This window comes from Semicossyphus pulcher, unplaced genomic scaffold, assembly GCF_022749685.1.
Source record: "Semicossyphus pulcher isolate SPU_LCO1_2020_fin unplaced genomic scaffold, fSemPul1.0.p SCAF_10, whole genome shotgun sequence".
Taxonomy (NCBI): domain Eukaryota; kingdom Metazoa; phylum Chordata; class Actinopteri; order Labriformes; family Labridae; genus Semicossyphus; species Semicossyphus pulcher.
The window spans coordinates 22502843-22521754 of NW_027211604.1; the positions used below are offsets into that span (position 1 = coordinate 22502843).

The following is an 18912-nucleotide window of genomic DNA, read 5'->3' on the forward strand; positions in this document are numbered from 1 at the left end:
AAATGTGTATTAATCCACAGCCAAAATGTGTTCGTATCAGTGCTAGTTAAATCTCTTTGCAAGTCGCAGTATTCCAGTTTTTAAATCTAGTGTCAGCAGTGATGATGCCTTTTGAATAAACCAGGAATGCTTGATTGACTAAAGCTGACGTGGGGAAAAGGGCTACTAAGACTGAGCCTTTGGAGGAAACATCGTAGAAGCATCCAAGAAAAGTTTCTGATGCTCCCAATACAGAAGTACGGAAGCCCGAAACGGAAATGCATCCATACATTTTATTTACTCCACTTCCGGTGATCATGAGTCATTTCTCAACTTATTTTTCTTTTTATCTCGAGATTACATCGCTGCACCACCGTAACGTCAGATGATCATAACTCGTATCCCCAGAGTTGCAAAAGCACAAAAAAAACATAGAAACAGGCTTAACTTACCTCATTAGGGTGGGCAATGGTGGGCAATGGCAGCATGGCATGTCCTGGTCTGTAATATCACACTGACCAGGCAGTTTTCTAGATCGCAGAAAAATGATCCTGTTATCTCGAGAAAACAAGCTCTGGAGATCTCAAGATAATGAGATAAATTAATCAGTTATTATGGGAAAACAAACTTTGTCATATAAGAAAAATAAAGTAAAATAAGTTGAGATCTCGAGAAAACAACTGAAACTAACTTGTTATCACTGGAAAATGGAGTATATAAAATGTATGGATGCATGTCCGCTTAGGGCTTCCGTACAAAAGAAGCTTGGTGTTTGGAGGTAGGATGGCAGTCAAGAAAAGAAAGCCGTTGGTAGAGAAGACAAACAAAGATAACCATTTGCTCAGCTTTGAATCTCTTCATTCAAAAGATGCAGATATGTTACCAGAGTTAACAACGATGTAATAAAATATAAAACACTTTGAATAGAAGATTCTTAAAACAGATTAATGATGAAACAATGCTTGTTTTAAGTAGTTTGTGTTAAAGTATTACATGATTGCATTGTGTACAAAAGCAAAGCAACATGACACAAAACCTTTGATATACAGCCATAAATGTAAATTATATTCCTTTACATTTAAAACAGTCCATAACAAACCTTTTTGACCACATGTCCTGTCAGGTTTGCTGCTTCTTTTTGATTTTTAAAAAGACATTATGCCGTCCGTGCAGTCTTGTGGCCAGTGAAAGGAGAAGCCTGTGACAGAAATTAAAATGCATCTAAAGTTTTTAGTGATTGATGATGTACGAAAGAGTTGAAAAATGGCGCTCAGGTTAGTTAATCACCTTACAGAGGTCATTATCAAAGAGGCTGGAGGAAGTAAGAAGAAAAGGTTTTGGTTACAATAAAAATATTTTTTTTTACAATTAAGTTAAATCCAATAAATTTACACGTGAGCACACTCTGTATATCCTTTATATAATGTGCAGCATCAGCAGTTACACACAATGTTATTGGTTCTTTAAACAGCTGCAGATATCTCATCCTGGTAAGACAAATGGAAAATAAGGAAAAACCTCTTTCTTCACTGCATGGTGCCAAACTCCATTTGAATAATGGAGATTATTTAAAACACAAACATGTCAAGCAGGTTCATCTTTCTGTACAGTTTGGGTTTTTGTTGGAAAGATATTGTGAATTTGGTGAGCCATAGACAGACTGATCTGGGTGTAGATGCATCTGTTTGTCTGCTATATAATGCTACATTCAAGTGCTATAGGAAATTTAAAAACTGGGGGGTTAAAGTCAGTTTCTTTACAGAGTGTCATTGTTATAATATTTGCTCAGACATTAAAGGTGAGAAGGCAACCAGAATGCAACTTTTTGTTGGAAATTTGTGGTCAGTCCCTAAATAATTGATGTTCAATCTATCAACTTGGACAAGAAATTAGCTTTCACATGTGCCAACATCTCACAACCATTTAAAAACTGTACTATTTATGTGCCAACAGATTTTTTTCAGTTCAGATAAATATGCTTATTTGCTTACTTTGTGAGAGCGAGACAAGTAGATCAATATCTCTGTCATGTCTGTGCGTTAAGGTCAGAGCTCGATCGAGGACATGGTTAGCCTAGCTTAGCATAAAGACTGGAATTGGATGGAAACAGCTTAAAAGTTCAAAAAATGGCTAAAACACCTCCAAAGCTAATCAATTAACATGTATCTACACCAAATTGTAAATATAAAATTGATATGCTGGTTTTATTGAGCGCTACCGAATTTTGGGCATCCTCTCTAGCTTTAGCATGAGTTAGCATGTACTGTATGATACTTTACTGTACAATTAGTGAGCAAAGCCTTTGAACCCCCTAAAATCCTTTTAACATTTCTGTTTGTGAATGGTTAAAATAAAAGTTAGAGGTTTGTTTTTCTCCAGCTGTATCTCCTATATCAGTTTAATGCTAAGCTAGGCTAAAGACAGACACAAAAAAAAACAGAAATACTTTTGGGGATCTTACAGCCTCTTTTTGAGAATTTAAAGCATAATTACTTTGATGAAAGGAGATTTGGGTATCAGAATTTTGCTTGGAAGTCATTCTTAACCCTGTTCAACAATGTGGCATTGTGGGTAAGATAGGTACAAAAGTGTTATGTCTTATGACCATAATATCAAGCTTACAGCAGTGAGTCCTGAATAACACAATCCATCTTCTCGATCATCTGGTCGTCCTTCTGGTCTCAGTCTTCATGTCTCTTTACTTTTCTCCAAGCTTCTCTGCTGTACATCTGTGTGATTTCACACAGCTGCTCTTATTCCATTACGTATCTCCAGTGTTTAAGATTATTTATGCAATTAATTATTAATATTGTTAAAACAAAAAGCGACTGAATTCTCCTTAAGTGGTTCCACAGAGTCTCTCCTCAGAGGGATTTTCAGTTTATAGTGGAGCATTCCTGATAATAATGGTAAAGTCTGTCACGCGGCTGGAGTGGTCGGTCATTAAGTGTCCGTTGTTGAAGCGACATCAGGGTCCAAAAGAAAGGAACGATGGGGTGACATGAAACTTGTCTCATACGATAGAAAGAGCAGGAAGTCATTGATCACGGAATCCCATCTGATAAACCTGTAAAACAGAGTTTAACAGTTATTGTACAAAATAATGTCGGGACTAAAATCAGCCGATTGTTCAGAGTGTCTATGAGAAGGGAAACACACCATTGGTGTCCTCTGAGTCCGTAGCCGGGTCACTGTGTGTTTGTCGCAGCTCGTTGTACTTCACCTCCACCTCCTGCAAACACATCATCACAAAAAAACCTCACGGATCAGGCACAGAGACGGATAAACAGACCAAATGTGTTGTACGTGCTAGAATCAAAAGCCATTCTGTGAGAGTTAAATTGATATTTATTTGCTTGTTTATTGTAGGTTTTCACTATTTAGTTGAAAGGTCTGCTGTCAAAACTAAGTTGTTGAGAACACACTTGATACATTTGTTGATCTCTGGTGGGTATATCTGAAGGTGTCTTGCTTTGGGTTTAAATGATCCTGTCATTTAATAATTATTACTTTTTCGGAAGTAAACTTCCTGGAAAAATATATAGCTATTTCCAAGTTTTATTTGTTTTACTGCAGTGATTTAATATTTAATTTATTTATTTTTTGTTATTTGTATTACTTTCTACTTCCTTGTTTGAGTCATTTAAAATTGTATTTGTTGTTGTCAATTTATGTTCTATTTTTTCTGTCTGTTTGTTCATTTGTGAAGCTATTTGGATTGCATGCCTGTATGTATGAAAGGTGCTATTTAAATAAAGTTGAGTTGAGTATTCACATTAAATCAAATTTCTGGATATATTCTTTTTTTTCTATTATTTTGCATTATATGAACAAAGTCTTTTAAAGTCACTCCAGCAAATACATGCAAGAAATCCCAGGATGCCGTTTCTACCTTCAGATACTGCAGGTCTGCCTGCAGGAGGCGCAGGTGGGTCATAAGCTGCCTGCTAAGGTTGGGGCCACCGCCGCCCCCTGTCTGTGAGGAGGAGGACAGCAGTTTCCTCATGTCGATCCCCATGTCAACTCCTACTCCCCCGTCGTCATCAGTGCTGCTCTCCTCTGAGCCCCCGCAGAAATCCAGGACCATAAAGTCACCTGGATTGAGGAAACAGTACTCATTAGGGAATAGTTAAACATTTGTGGAGATACACAAAGTATAGACTGATACTACTGTCAAATCTGTCCATTATAAATAAAGGTAAAGCCAGCAGACAGTTAGCCTAGCACAAACACATGAAACAGGGGGAAACAGCTAGCCTAGCTCAGTCCAAAAGTAATAAAGTCTACCTACCAGCACCTTTAAAGCTTAATCTTGTTTATTTTTTTAAGCTAAGCTAATTAGAAGTTTATACCAACCAGATTATCTTAATCCTTATCTAAACTGTCCAACTGTTCCTTAAATCCTGCATTAAACAGGCAAAATGAACACAGAAACCGTATTACGACGCCCTTACCGTTGCGTTCAGGTGTGTCAGACGACCCTGTGATTCCTGACGGGAGCTGATTGTTGTCTGTCAGTGAACTTGCAGCCACGTGGTTCTCTTCACTCCCAGCAGAGGGCCCGGCAGGGCTCCCGGGGAAAGAGGCACTCAGCTGACACCCAGGGGCCCCACTCTGCTTGTTCTCCTCGGTCTCCTCCTCTGCTTCTCGGCTTATCATGTGGTTGAAAAGAGCCTGCTTCAGCATCGCCACTAGGACAGAGAAAATATTTTTCAAATCCAAATCTTGGCAGATAAACCTTTAAATATCTACAATGTGCTTTTGATTTTGTAATTTTGGTGAAGTGACTCTTTAAGGTGTATCTTACAGGTCCTGAGAGCCTCTTCGCCTTTGGAGGAAGACACATCGAATGCGTTGTGATCTTGGCTTGCGAGGGCGATGCCCCGACGTGACCCCTGCTGCAGGAAAGGCAACCCATCTGCCAGCTGCCCGTCCAGGAAAGCCTCTAGCTCTGCTTCATCTATCTCTTCATCACCCAAGTCTATCTCCTGTCTGTCTGCTAAGGCCAGCTCCTCCTCCTCATCCTCTGGTTTTACATCATCAAACGGGTTGAGACTCGGAGGCTGAATGTCTGGAGACAAGGCTGCATCTTTATCTGTGAAGAATGGAGAATTGGATCTAAAAGTCTGAACACTTTAAGTTAATTTAAAAACTAAACCAGCTGTTTGAATACTTACCTGATGAACTGATGTTTCCACTTGATGTGTTGTCAGGATCTTTGCTCTCCTTTGGCATCTCACATTTGATGATCTCAATAGCCTCACACTCAGCACTGAAATAAATACACTCTTTTTAAAAAATGTGTTTACATTAAATAACTACATCAGCGTGTTAGTGAACTCACTCTGACTGAACTGGAGGAGGGGCTCTGCTGTGAGGTTTGGCCTTCATGGCGTCAGCACCTTGTGTGATCAGATACTGCCACCTGGATGAACGAAGGAGACGCAGCAGAGTGAGCTGAAGGAAACAGATGACATGTGGTCATGTTTGAGGTGAAAGACTTACATTCTCTGATCGGACACCGTCTGAGCCATCAGCTCGTAGATCTGGGCCCCGTTTTCTGACATGGACAGCACGAAGAAAGACCTGTTGTCTGATGAGCACAAGTAATATTAATAAATAGTTAATGTAAGCAAACTAAGCACAGTAATATTTTCTAAAGGCAGTCGAAGCTTTATGAGGCTGCACAGCAGTGCTTTGAGCAAGGTGCAGACAATAGCAGTTCAACATGTGGTTAAATTGACAGGCTGATGTGAAGCAGGCGTTTTTCAGAGCATGTTCACCATCTTAGTTCAGCATATTAGCGCCTTAACATTTGCTTATGACATTACCTAGTTGTAAACAAAAGTATTGGACAAAGTAAAAATTTGACCTGGTGATTGTTCAACATGATAAGTTAAGGGACGACCAGAGTTATTACAATTGCTGGATCATGAATGTGGGCACCAAAGTTCACGGCAATCCCTCCAAATTGTGTTGCTAGATAAAAAGTCTCACTAGCCCCTTTAATCAATCAATCAATCAATCAGATTTTTTTTGTATAGCGCCAAATCATAATCAAAGTTATCTTGAGACACTTTACAGAGAGCAGGTCTAGACCGACTCTTTGTTATGTTATTTAAAGAGAGGCCCAACATGAATCACCATGAGTAGCACTTAGCAACATTTGGCACATTGGCAAGGAAAAACTTCCTTTTTTACACTGCCAGTTCAAGGCGGGATTATTATGCCTCGTCTTCTATGAAAAAAATCACTAGGCGTAATGGTGGGGTGAAGTTGTTCCGCCTCTGAGCCGGCATCGGAGGTAGTATCAGAGGCGCAACAGCGTCAGTGTAAATCACGGAGCTGGGAGGGCGGAACAGCCCTGTGTGTGTGTGTATGAAGCTAGGACTTTTTGTTTACTTGACGCGAGTCTTTTGCTTCCGCAACGCTGGAACACTATGTACTTTACAACGCCGTTGCTTGGTTCGATGTAAAATGGCAAAGGCAGCTGATGGTCCTCTGGGACCTCTACCTATTTGTGGCAAATTTCATTACAGTATTTGTCCAGATATGTCACTCAAAAAGCAAACTGTCAGCCTCATGGTTGCTCTGAGTTTTCACCAAAATCATCAGGATTCATGCTGTGGGGACTATGACTTTGAGGAAGTTTCCTAGCCATCCAATAGGTGCAGAGATATTTCACGTTGGACCAAAGTGGTTGACCAACTTACCCATCGTAACTTACCCACAAAAAAAATAAATGCAAAATACAAAACAGGTAGTAGCAAAACAACAGGTACAGTGTTGTTCTTACCAGTGGCCACTGGACGAACCAGCACAGTGTTGAGTTTGATGACGGGGCTGAAGATGTGTTTGGTGTCGGCAGCACTGGCCGGGTTCTTGCCGTGGAACTTAAGGATGAGTCGCTCGTCCTGTTTCTGCAGTAACACCAGAATGTCCTCCAGCAGGAGTGTGTACAGCTCTGATAGGAAGACAATGGGGATGTTAAACTGTGTATGTGTGTGTTGTATGCATACGGAGGGTGTATCTTTCATATGTTATTGACATTTATGTATTTGTTGTATGCACCAATAGTCTTGTCTTTGTTGACTTTCCAGGAGAGCGGTCCCTCACGCACCATCTTCCTCTTGGTCAGATCCAGATTCTGCGGGATAAAAATCAACTTTTAATAAAAAATAGCAGCTTCATGATTAATGTCGACATCTCCCAATATAATTGGTCCGTACATTTGTATTATTTGATGCATGAGGAGAGGACTTTCTGTGTTGAAAACGAGTTTCTTACCTTCAGCTCCAGGATCATGGGGTTTTCACTCTGTTTGAGTGATGAGATGTCTAACCTTCTCTGATACTCCACCAGCCTCTGTTGACAAAGAACAAAACACACATAAAATGCCTTTTTTAGCTATTTTTATTTTGCTTATAATTCAACAAGAAAAGTGACATTACACTTCTACGCTAACTAAAATATATTTGACAATGATTCTTATGTCTGTACCTGTTTGTTCTCCGCCTCCTTGACAGCCTGGTTGACGTGTTTGAGGATCTTTTTGCAACATTCTCCTGCTTTTTTCACCTTTTCCCTCTCCTCACCATCTTCTGTGGGAAGATAAACAAACACAACCAACATCAGCTTCACACACAGTAAAAACTCTGTATATCAAGCACTCTAAACGCTTTGTTTCTTAAGATCAGTTTATACCTGTGTACTTTGCAATATTTTCCAATAGGAGTGGGTACTTGGTCATTCTCTGCATCTCCACAGGAATGATGTCTTTAAGCTGCAGCCTGCGACACAGACGGTTCCTCTCAGCTGCCTGAAGAGAGAGGGAGAAACAAGGAGGGTCAACATCTGAGAACATACATTGTTTGGTCTACATACACCTTAAATCTTCCTCCAACTTAAATCTTTCCACCCTCATTGTCCCCTCACAATGAACAAACCTCCTCTTGAACTAAACCGACCTGCATGAAAACCATGAACCTCTGGTCTTTCTTCTTCCTGCTCTTGATGAACTCCAGTGCAGACGGCTGGTTACTGCAGAAAGTTCCCACCGCACTTATGATCTTCTCCTCTTCCTCCCCGCTGAACTACATTCAATAACAAAACACACTACTGTTTTTACCCAGAGCAACTCAAATACCTGCAACAGTGGAATGATCAATTGTTACATCACCTTACATTCAGTGTAGAACAGATATTAGATTGACATTTAATTTAATTTGTTACTTCTAGACTCACCATCACTAAGAAAAGACATTGAGGATAAAATGTTAAAGCTCTTTTTGAACTGTATAAATTAAAGTATTTTCTGTATTAAACTTTGGAGAATGTAAGTGACAAAGGCCTTCAAACTGTCCACTTCACTGGCAGGGTAAAGTTTTTGTCTACTTCAGGTTGTAGTTAAGGTCCAACACAAACCTCCTATTTTAAAGGGTGTCTAATAAATCATACAAATAATCCTAATGCCTCCACCCTGAATAGGAACCGGTCTTACCCATGCCAGGAGATCATCTGCGATCTGACCGATCACTGAGGTCTCGCTCCTCTTCCTGATTGATGTCATTTGCTCTGTTACAGAAACTGATGAGCAGGGAGAGAAGAAATTATGAAATACAAACATTCAGTATCACATCTTTTCTCTTCATGTTTTGCAGTACTGATCCTTTTTGACATACTTTCTGCATCCTGCATTTATGCTTTAAAAATCCTGTTTGTTTGTGAAGATGTTGAGGGAACCAGGGTGATGCTAACTTTCAGTTTGGCCTACAAAATACGTCATTGCTGCACCACTCTGTCAGGGTTGATGACCCAAACATGGTGATGTAAAGGCTTGCGAACATCAGACAGGATCATATATGTAATCAAATCTATGATCCTTTCTCATCCCATCCCTGGCACACAGATAAATAGTCTGTGAGTGACGTTACCATGCAGCTGAATGATTTCCTCCAGGTTAGTGAAGATGTGTTTGAGGTCTTCTGGGGGCAGGATACCGTCTCTGTTCAGCCTCTGGTAGAAAACAGAGTCCAACACCTTCAGCATCCGCAGGTGAGCACGCTCAGTGTAGAACAGCTCTGAGGATGGACAGAGATACATGAGTGGATATTCTTTATGTATATTTCCTGTCAAACACTGAACTTAGTGTAATGTCAGTAACTCACCGTTGATGACTTCCTGCCGTTTGATCTCCTTTGGCGTTAAACTTTCCAGGACATCTCGGCTGACCAGACTCTGCCAGTTCAGAGGATCTTCTTCACTCCCCTCTACCTCCACTCCCAGGTCGTCTTCACTCTGGATGTCGACTGAGCTCACCGTACACTGCACCTCCATCCTACAGAGACGGAGGGGGAGAGGCTATTTTGTCAGGCTTATCTTTATTTAAAGCACTAAAAGAGTCTATAGAAGAGCTATAGAATAATCATTATACATTTTTATTGTTATTCAGACAAATTCATGCCACATTATCTCCTACTGTGATTAATTATTTGTCCTGCTACGCCCATAAATGTTGAGCTGAAACAATTAAATAATCTGCAATTCTATCTTCTTTATCTGTCAACTATTCTGATACAGTCTGATTCATAATTTAAATCATTATACAAGCAAAAATAGCCCCAAAAAATACTGATTACGTTTGTAAAATATGTGAAATTTTCAGCTTGTCAAATGTGATAATTTACTGTAAATCTTTGGGTTGTTATACAACTACTATTTTGATTTTATTTATTGATTTATTAGCAGAAGATGTATTAGTTGTTTCCAATAAATTCTTGTTTTCTTAATTAAGCCAGTTACAGTAAATAGCTAGCAAGAGTGGAGGTCTACAGTCAATATGAGGTGAAGCTAAAACGATGTTTGTACCTGAAAGCCTCCTGGTCTTCCTCCTGTAACTGCTCCAGGTTTGAAGGGCTGAAGTCAAACTGAGTGCTGGTTGGACTGGAGACGCTGTCCTGGTGGTCGCCAGGCTGCAGACCCTCACCCGGTTTGGGCTGGATGCAGAATGGAGATAAATCTGAAAAAAGAAAACAGGCACGTCAGAAAGGAAATAAAGAAAATCAGGTCTAAAGTCCATTTTGTAATCGTGCATTTACATTTTTGTCTTTGGTTCATGTGCAAAGTGCATTTAAACCTTAGATTTAAAGAAGAAAAAAGTAATTATTATGATAAGAAAATAGTGCCAGTGGTGTGGTGTATTATAGAAATGAATGTTTCTCTTCCACATTTGCTATTTCTTTTCTCTTCAGGCCTCAAGAACATCAAGAAAAATTCAACAATTTAAACTAGGATGAGACTGTCACATTCCTAAAATGATTCTAATAGTTTCTTTCTTTGGTTTAGTGCTTTTTGTGAATTTTCTTTTCAAAACAAATTAGCACATTGTCCTGTCTAAGAATTTCTAAATGTGGCGAGGAAGAGAGACAGACGTATCTTACTTGAGTCGGAGTCTTGCCCGCTGGTATCTGAGGCCAGACCAGTGGGTGAGCTGTGGATGGGGGAGGTGGTGGAAGGCAGAGATACGGCGCTGGTGTCTGAACTCTCGCTGAGCTGAGTTCCACGGGTCCGTCCAGAGTTTGAGGCAGAAGAGTCAGACTGCTCGGGGATCCCGACGGTTGGCTGAGGGAGCTGCTTTGGTGATCGCTGCTTGTTCTGCTCCACAGCTTTACCGACTGCAAACAAACACACGTATACCATCAGATTCACAAACACTGGGTATGCAAAAATACAACACTTTCCCATGACAGATCTTTGAATTAAGAACTTGTGTGCTTAGTGCAGATTTGCATTGAGTTTGGTGCCTAACTCAGCATTAACAGTATTAAAAAGTAAAAAAAATAAACTAAGGGTTAAACTTTTCTTCTCACCTGAAGTGGAATCCACTCTGCTCAGGCGACGTGGCGGGCCGAGGATGCTGGGAAACCGAGGCCTTTTCACCTTCTCCTCACCGTCCTTCTCAGGTTTGATGCTCTTCTGCTCGTGAAAAAGATACATATTGCCTTGAAGTATTTTCTTTAAGGAGGCATTTATAACAGATAAGACAACACATGTATAGTTGGCATGAAAACTATAAAGCAGATGTGTGCATGCTCCTGAAGCAAGAATCAGACCTTAATCTTCGGCAGGAAATTGATGCGTGCTCTTTTATGTTCAAGGCCGCGGGGCTCCTTCACTTTCACTCCGAGGTTCTTCATATAGGTGAGAATCACATACTGCATTGTTTGGCTGCAACAAGACAGGACACATAGTAAAGAAATATACAGTAGCAGTATATACTGTATTTATACATATATAATTCAGGATCTTTAATGTTTAGCTGCTGTTGACTGTGATTCTTTAAAGTATTTTGTGCTAACAGTTAGACAGAAACTCAAATATCACATTGACTGTCCTCCCTTACCACTTCTCCTCCTCTGAGGGTTGTGACGTCAACCTGCGACAGACATCTCAGGGTTAGCAAACTCTCAACCATACAAGGAAAATAGGAACTTAACATCTTCATGTACGTGTCTGTGTGTTTATGTGTGGTCAGGGACTCACAGGATATCCTCTATCTTGGAGAGGATGTGTTCAGCACAGGAGCATTCCTTCTCCGAGGCCTGCTGGTTTTCTCCTCGCTCTGAGTCCAGCTTAGAGAGCTCGTCCACAGCAAGAGTTAGACCCATGCTGCGCTTCTGTCTGCACACACATGAACATAAATACAAGCACATAGCGATATCACCTTTTTTACATTCTTAAAATCAACCTTTAAAATATTTCTGTCAGGAAAACTTCAATATTTATTGTCAGATTTGTTATACAGTTTTGTAACTCTTACCTGAAGTCTTCCAGGTTCTTGTGCAGGTCTGGTAGGAGTGCATCCTGTAACACCTGAGTGTAATGTTTGCAGACGTCCTCGGGTATTAACTCCAGCCTTCGCTTCTCTGTGCAGAGTGACATGAACATATACAAATATAGTAAACCGCAGAATATGTTATTGCAACGCTTACAAATGAAATGAAACAACTGTATGCAAGTCTTTAACTAATTAGGAACCAGTTAAATAACATACATGATTCTTTCTGAAAGGGGGGTTAAGGAATCCATTGCATAAATCAGAGCAACTTAGTGTGGAGGATATGTGGACTTTAGAGTTATTTGATACGACTAAATATGATATTTATGGTGTTTCAAGTTCTGAGTGAGGTTCTTTTTATTCCTTACCCATTTCAGCTGCAATTGCCTCCGGCACTGGAACTTTAAGATTCTGGAAAAGACCAGAAAAACAATGAGGCTTACTGTACATCAACAAATATACAACCTGTTCAAAAAGACAGATATGTGGTCTAACATCAAAGAAATTGACATCAAAGAAACTGGATAACTTACTGCTGTTCGATCCATGAAGAGCGAGTGGAATTCCATGAAGAAGCGTCGGCTCTCTTTGGAGCTGGTTTGCTTGTGCATGTCGGCGTAGAGATAACAGAGCTAACAGAAAGACGAAGAAGACAGAAAAAGCTTTTGAAAATGTGCAGTTCCTCATCTAATGTGATATACTGTACAGCCTCAAAGAATCACCTATACACTTGATCTTATCAGAAACTCAAGTATTTTCATATCAGTGAGGGCATTCCTCAAGGATCTATCCATGGCCCACTTTCTTTTAATTTAAGTAACTATTAAGATACTCTCATTTGCTTCTCTTTTTTCTGCACAGCTTTGTGTGTCTGTCTTACACCAATGCTGATGACATCATTATAGCGTCAGGTCTGCGCTCCAAACTACTTTTTTAATTCTACAAAATTTACTATATTTACTCTAATTGCCCTTATATTCGGTAAACAGCTGGAACTTCAAATCAACATCAATCAAAAACCAAACCTTATAATGAATAAATACTAGAAAATAAATCCACGAAACAACTGCAGAAGCACTTATATTGTATTAACAGTTTGTATTAGTACAATATGAAGCAACAGGGGGTAGTATATTCATGTTATATTCACCTTGCAGAAGCAACATTTTGGTTATTTACAGGCCTTTGGATCTCAAGCTGTGTCTAGTAAGTTAGCTCTTGTATGTACACTTATTTTTTAACAACCTACAATATTAAAAGGCACCAAAACAAACAAAAACAGCATCCACATCTAGAAATACCCGATGGAGTAACATTTCCAAAAAAACTACAGTGTCCAGCTGACAAGAATGGACTTGCAGTTAGCTGCCATAGACAGGTCAGATAAGTAGAAAATGACTGAGGGTTGGACTAATACATTGTGGGTTCGGTTTTGCCATGGGATTTGTTGACAATAACAAAAATATGTAATATGTCGGTATAATCCTTGAAGAAACTATAAGAAGTGTTGCATACATACCAAAGGCACAGGGTCAAACTGCGAGACAACATGATGGAGGAAGACTGCGAGATGAGCCGGCCGAGACTTCAGCAAGTCTAAACTCTGGAAAGAGCTACACTGTCCATTAATCTGACAGACAGAGACAGAGACAGAGAGAGAGAGAGAGAGAGAGATCAATTCATAAGACTTTTTGGAAAGCCAGTTATAAGACAAAATCATGGCTTTGCATTCCAAAAATATCTTTTTTTTCTTTTAAATAATAGATTGAAAACAACAGCCAATTGTGAAAGAAATGACAAAATTAAATCACTTTCTTGGACACATTAGCTCGAGTGTGACAAAACCAACTGTTTCCAAATCAAATCCAATCAGTCTCTTGTCAATTAACTGCTGAGAAAAATGTCTTCATATACCTGCTCTTGCTGAGAGTCAAAGTAGTCATCTTCTGCTCCAATGATCTGGGGGTTGAGGAGGTAGGGAGGGCTACCCACAATGCACTGGGCACTGGAGTCCTGAGTAATAGATTGGCACGGTTAAAGGCACAGATGAACAAACTCACACACTTAGATAAAGAAGAAATGTCACATAAACAGACAGAATATGATTTATAAAGTATATAGCAAACAGTGCATATGTATTCCACTGAAAATTGTACTTAAGATTCAATAAAGTCACAGTAATTTCTCACAAAACCAAAAGTGAAACAAAAAACAGAAGCATGTGCGTCTGTGTGAGAGAGCTTGTATTACTGTGTCTGGTGTGTCCTCAGTGTCAGGCGACACGCAGAAGTTGAGGCCGTCTCGGCGGGTGATGTCAGGGCTCTGGCAGAACGTCTCTCTTATGCCAGGACTCTCTGGGAGGGGGCTGCTGTGCATCTAAAACACACACACACAACACATAGACATTAATAGACGGGGAAAAACACAACACTTAAGCCAAATTGATTGTTTAGTCTGGTGCCGAATACTGGGAAATCCCCGGAGATTGAAAAGAAGGACCATTTCATCCCTATTTATAGACGTTGTGATAAAACAGATTGTTATTACAAAGGAGTCTGTGCCAGCAGCTTTTTCAGACAAGCTTCCTGTTGTGTTTGACATCAGACCTGTGGGTACTCTCCTATATTACAACAATGTTTTCTGGGTCTCAACAGCACCTGATCCATTCTAACCTTGTTCTTTTCATAAAAAATCCATAAAACAAAAATCACTTAAAGTTTAAAGAGTAAAAACTGTCACTTAAATTGAAAATCAACTCAGAGCTATTTTGTAAACCTTGGACGTCTTCCTAGTTAAAAGTGACTAATCTCTTCCGTACTTTCTTTTTGAATTGTCAGGAAATAGTAAAATCCAGCCATTGCAAAATCCTGGAGGTCAAGTGCACACCTTCAAATTACTTGACCAAGATTTTATATGTAAAATCTTATAAAACACAGTCAATGCAATGTTGACTTATAACTTTAATATTAAATTATTAAACTTGTGCTTCAATTTTTCTATCCACTAACAAATAAATCAACAAAATGTTCGAGAAGAATCCATCAAAACAGCAACAAAACGCTCAGAATAAGTACAGAGTGCTTCTGGTTAACGTGGTTCACCACCCTGACTGCTGCAATCTGTCATTATACCCACAGAGTTATTGTTGGTCGAGGGCCCGTCGTTACTGCTGTCAGTCCTTGAGGATGGGGTCTGTTCCCTCACTTGAGGCCCACCCTCCTCAGACCCTGTGGCTCCATCCTGAAACACACACATGAATGTGTTCACCTCCACCATCAGTTACAATTAAGACAGATCCTGAAGACTAAAGAGGCTGCAGTGGCCTGTGTTTTAATGTGACGTCTGTGAATATGACAAGCGAGTTAAAGCTTAATATACTGTAAACTTCACAGAAAAATGTCACGAATATTTACACCTGTGTATAGTAAAACACAAAACACAGGTAACACCAACAGCAATACTTTCCAGGCACTCCAAGAAAGAACTGAAACATGGAGAAAGAAAGCCTTTATGTTAGTTTGAAAGCAGTATTTTGGCCACTTTAATAAAGACTCTTTGTTAATACCATCCTGGTTTCTCGATGTCCATATTTGAAGAGCCTGTATTGTCTTTTGTTAGTAGCACTTTGTATTTTTGGGAAGAATAACTGTTGTTTATGAGATTATATAAAATCATGCATTACAATAAAATGTAGTGCAGGGATTGGCTTCTAATTTTGCTGACATGTTGGGGTAACTATGTACCTACTTTGAAATGGATTATTATAAGTACATCCATCCATTATCTATATATCCTGTCCAGGGTCGCAAGGGGGCTGGAGCCTATCCCAGCTGCCATTGGACGAGAGGGCACACCTTGGACTGATCCCCAGCCAATCACAGGGCTAAGACAGACAACCTTTCATGCGCACACTTACTGTACACCTTTACAGGGCAATTCAGAGTCACCAACTAACCTATTGAGCATGTCTTTTCTACTGTGGGAGGAAGCCAGAGTAGGGAGCCCACGCATGCACGGGGAAAAACCGCAAACTCCACACAGAAAGGCCCACTATGTCCAAACTGTAATTTGTACCAGGAACCTTCTTGCTGTAAGGCGACAGTGCTAACCACTGCACCCTGTGCAGCCTTACCAGGAAGTGTTTGTTTGTTTTTTGCAGTGTAGTTTGAAATCTTAAGGATGCTATCTTGTCATTCTCCGTTATCGCTCTTTAAAATCTCCCAAATTGTTTTTGTAAAAGAGGAGAAAAAGAGGAAACACTGAGGCCAGCTAGTCAAAGACACACTGAGAATTTATCATTTTTAAGGAACATAATTATTTCCATAACACATCCATGTGAATAAAGGGACATTCAGGGAAACGAGAAGTGACACAGATCAGAATGAAAGTGAAAAAGGAAAAAGGGGAACATAAATGAAAACGGTTTATAACTGATTGGACCACTTAAACAATGGTATTTAGTATCTTCTGTGCTTGTGTTCAAAGTATTAGACTAACATGAGGTAATAGGAACCAAGGATTTACACTCCTACCCTATTTAATTAAACTGTAGAGTCAGGGTTTGACACATTCAGTGTCACAAAAAGGACACGTTGTTGACACAGTGCAGCAGTTTGGTAAAGGCTGGCTGTAATGGACTGAAACGCCTGGGCTTATTAAAAGTAATGAGCAGCATGGGTCGGACCAGACAGATAAGCTGCTGATGTCATGAATCTTATCACAGTTAAAAATAGCATCAGTTCAGAGAATTGAAGTTTTAGTGAATCACTGAGATCAAGCAGACGAATCACACACACAAACAACACGTCTCATTACATTTCAAATAAAGAAAGGTCTCTCCTAGAGCTTCAAATGACTCAGCAATTACTCACAAAATACCCTATCTAACTATCTCTCTTTTAGTGAGTTTAATTTTTTTTCCATTTGCAATCATAGTTAAAGATATTTGCATTGGGCAGCATAATAATTTACACATGGAAGTTTATCTATCCTGTATATGGAGTGCACCCTCTTCAATCGTTTGAATTAGAACAAAACATGACATTTAGTAATAACTGAAACATATTTTATAAATTAGTCTAGATGTTCTAAAAATACAGATACATTTAGCAGATCAGGAGGAGTTAAAGGAGGTTTAAAACAGACTGAAAGTATCTTTTATTATTTAATTAATATTTCACTTGTGATATTCATCTTTTACTTAAAACTCGTATTTATACAGCTTTATTTTCCTTATTTGGTCTTGCATGTGTGTTGTAATGGGATTTTAACCCCCTTTTGATACAGAGTTTTCTTGTTTTGAGAGAGTCTAAGTAGATTTTTACAACACAATCAGACATGGAGGCTCTATTTCTGACATGCAACTTAATGTACATTTCATACATATTGAACAAGAGATCTTGAGAAAGCCGATCTCTTTAGAAATCCTTGAAAACACAACAGGTTTTGTTTTGTGTGCATGGTATGTTGACCTAAAAGTAAGAGTCAAAGGTTGTGTGATCATCTCTTATAAAAGAGGCAGAGCTTATTTATAGAAAATGACTCTTTTCTTCTTCCTTACCCCGTCATTCAGAGAAGAGGTCATGTGCTCCTGTGTGCTGGTCATTGGGCTGCACTGCTCCCCACCTGGCAGTGCAGGTGAGTGCGGCGCTGAGAGAGTGGAGGGTGTGCTGACTTCTGCCCCTTCCTCCTTCTCTCCCTCCTCATCGTCCTCCAGGGGGATCTGAGGAAGCCCCGGAGGCCTCCCCAGCACTGTCAGTGCTACATAGGAACCCGCTGCAGGAGAGGAGTAATGGGAAAGGAATGAAGGGAGGGTGAGGAGACAGAAAAATGCTGACATGTAAAAGCATCCAATCACCATGAAGACCTGATCATCAAAACCAGCTGAGAGAAAGAGCTCGCTCAGAGAAAAATGACCACATAAAAGGAATGAAAACAACAATGCACTATTATAATGGTGGTTATTTTCTCATGAGTTATATGTTTTGTCCAAGCCAGCTGCACACACAATGAAAGGGAAGACCCCTCTCTTCCCTCTTAAAAATACATCTTCATATTTATTAACCACTCGAACTCAAGATTTGTATATTTTGGGGGCATGTTTGTTTGACTAACAGGTGTTACAATGCATCACAGTTAGTCCAGATGTGGATTTTAAGGCTCAAATAACGAAAATACATGTCTGTTAGCAGTAAAACCAAACACCACTCTGGACATGTATGACTGACAGGACAGATGCTACATACTTGTTTTGCTCCATCTTCAGGCTAGTAATAGGCAGCCACAGAGCTTTCTAGATGACATTATATTCTTAAAGAGGGGGTATTATGCTGTTTCACATTTTAAGATAATGTTATGTCTCTACTGTTTGATGTCCATACTAGATGTGGGTGAAGTTTTAAATCTATAGGTAAAAGTATGTTGGAGTAATCACCAGGCTGAGGCTCAGCTGAGTCTGCATGCTGCTGCGAACGCCAGGTTTCACACAGTTTTTTCTACACGCTGCACTTTGTGACGTAACTGTAAATTATGCTGAGCTACTCCGCAGGTATCACAGAGTGAAATATGAAGCTTGAAATTAGCATACTACCACCCCTTTAAAGTGTCATTGAAATCAATACAATTCAAATGTAAAACACTATATTAAAGATGTAGTTAGAATTGCATACTTACATTTTATGAGCTTTACGACTTCTATGTGGTTTGAATGTGTGACTAAGGTCCCATTAACCTGTTGGGGAAAGAAAGCATTGTGAGAGTATCGTTTAATGAGAGTAACATTTTACCAACCTCATATTAGCCTTATTAAGAGATTGAGTTATTGGCCATATGTAACAGGTCCATATTAAACTTATTTTTTCTGTTTATTTGCTGCAGTGAGGTTGAATCATACATGTGCCTCTCTTTTAATGCATCATATGAAGGCAACAGTAGTGTTGGCAATGCCAGTCACAGTTAGCTAACTATAACAAAAGATGATATGATTGACAACAAGAAAAGTACAGGAATTGAATCTGTTCTTAACATTGGCAGAAAGGCCGAGTTGGGGTATCTGAATTGTATCTGGTAAGAAGAAACTGTATTGATGCATCCTTACA

At 39.6% G+C, this 18912-nt stretch overlaps 1 protein-coding gene across 2 annotated transcripts in view; it reads right to left on the reverse strand.

The window, feature by feature from the left end:
• Positions 1 to 704: 704 nt before the first annotated feature.
• The window catches only part of arhgef12b (Rho guanine nucleotide exchange factor (GEF) 12b), a 34169-nt gene continuing 15961 nt past the window's right edge, over positions 705 to 18912 (reverse strand). Inside the window, exons 5-36 of one of the 2 annotated variants that reach the window (XM_069671155.1) lie at positions 18488 to 18545; positions 17376 to 17590; positions 14951 to 15055; positions 14066 to 14191; positions 13730 to 13828; positions 13335 to 13445; positions 12349 to 12447; positions 12184 to 12226; positions 11798 to 11903; positions 11521 to 11658; positions 11381 to 11413; positions 11091 to 11205; positions 10848 to 10953; positions 10419 to 10652; positions 9847 to 9997; positions 9147 to 9316; positions 8913 to 9059; positions 8480 to 8565; positions 7947 to 8072; positions 7684 to 7798; positions 7480 to 7577; positions 7267 to 7344; positions 7051 to 7126; positions 6776 to 6943; positions 5485 to 5572; positions 5324 to 5404; positions 5157 to 5251; positions 4787 to 5074; positions 4434 to 4670; positions 3872 to 4074; positions 3139 to 3211; positions 705 to 3046 (exon numbers count right to left, since the gene is read on the reverse strand). In XM_069671155.1, coding sequence (XP_069527256.1) covers positions 3024 to 3046; positions 3139 to 3211; positions 3872 to 4074; positions 4434 to 4670; positions 4787 to 5074; positions 5157 to 5251; positions 5324 to 5404; positions 5485 to 5572; positions 6776 to 6943; positions 7051 to 7126; positions 7267 to 7344; positions 7480 to 7577; positions 7684 to 7798; positions 7947 to 8072; positions 8480 to 8565; positions 8913 to 9059; positions 9147 to 9316; positions 9847 to 9997; positions 10419 to 10652; positions 10848 to 10953; positions 11091 to 11205; positions 11381 to 11413; positions 11521 to 11658; positions 11798 to 11903; positions 12184 to 12226; positions 12349 to 12447; positions 13335 to 13445; positions 13730 to 13828; positions 14066 to 14191; positions 14951 to 15055; positions 17376 to 17590; positions 18488 to 18545 — 3891 coding nt within the window. In that variant the 3' untranslated portion in view covers positions 705 to 3023. Of the gene's footprint in view, positions 3047 to 3138; positions 3212 to 3871; positions 4075 to 4433; positions 4671 to 4786; positions 5075 to 5156; positions 5252 to 5323; positions 5405 to 5484; positions 5573 to 6775; positions 6944 to 7050; positions 7127 to 7266; positions 7345 to 7479; positions 7581 to 7683; positions 7799 to 7946; positions 8073 to 8479; positions 8566 to 8912; positions 9060 to 9146; positions 9317 to 9846; positions 9998 to 10418; positions 10653 to 10847; positions 10954 to 11090; positions 11206 to 11380; positions 11414 to 11520; positions 11659 to 11797; positions 11904 to 12183; positions 12227 to 12348; positions 12448 to 13334; positions 13446 to 13729; positions 13829 to 14065; positions 14192 to 14950; positions 15056 to 17375; positions 17591 to 18487; positions 18546 to 18912 lie in introns of both variants that reach the window. The other variant, XM_069671147.1, reaches the window with a different exon arrangement.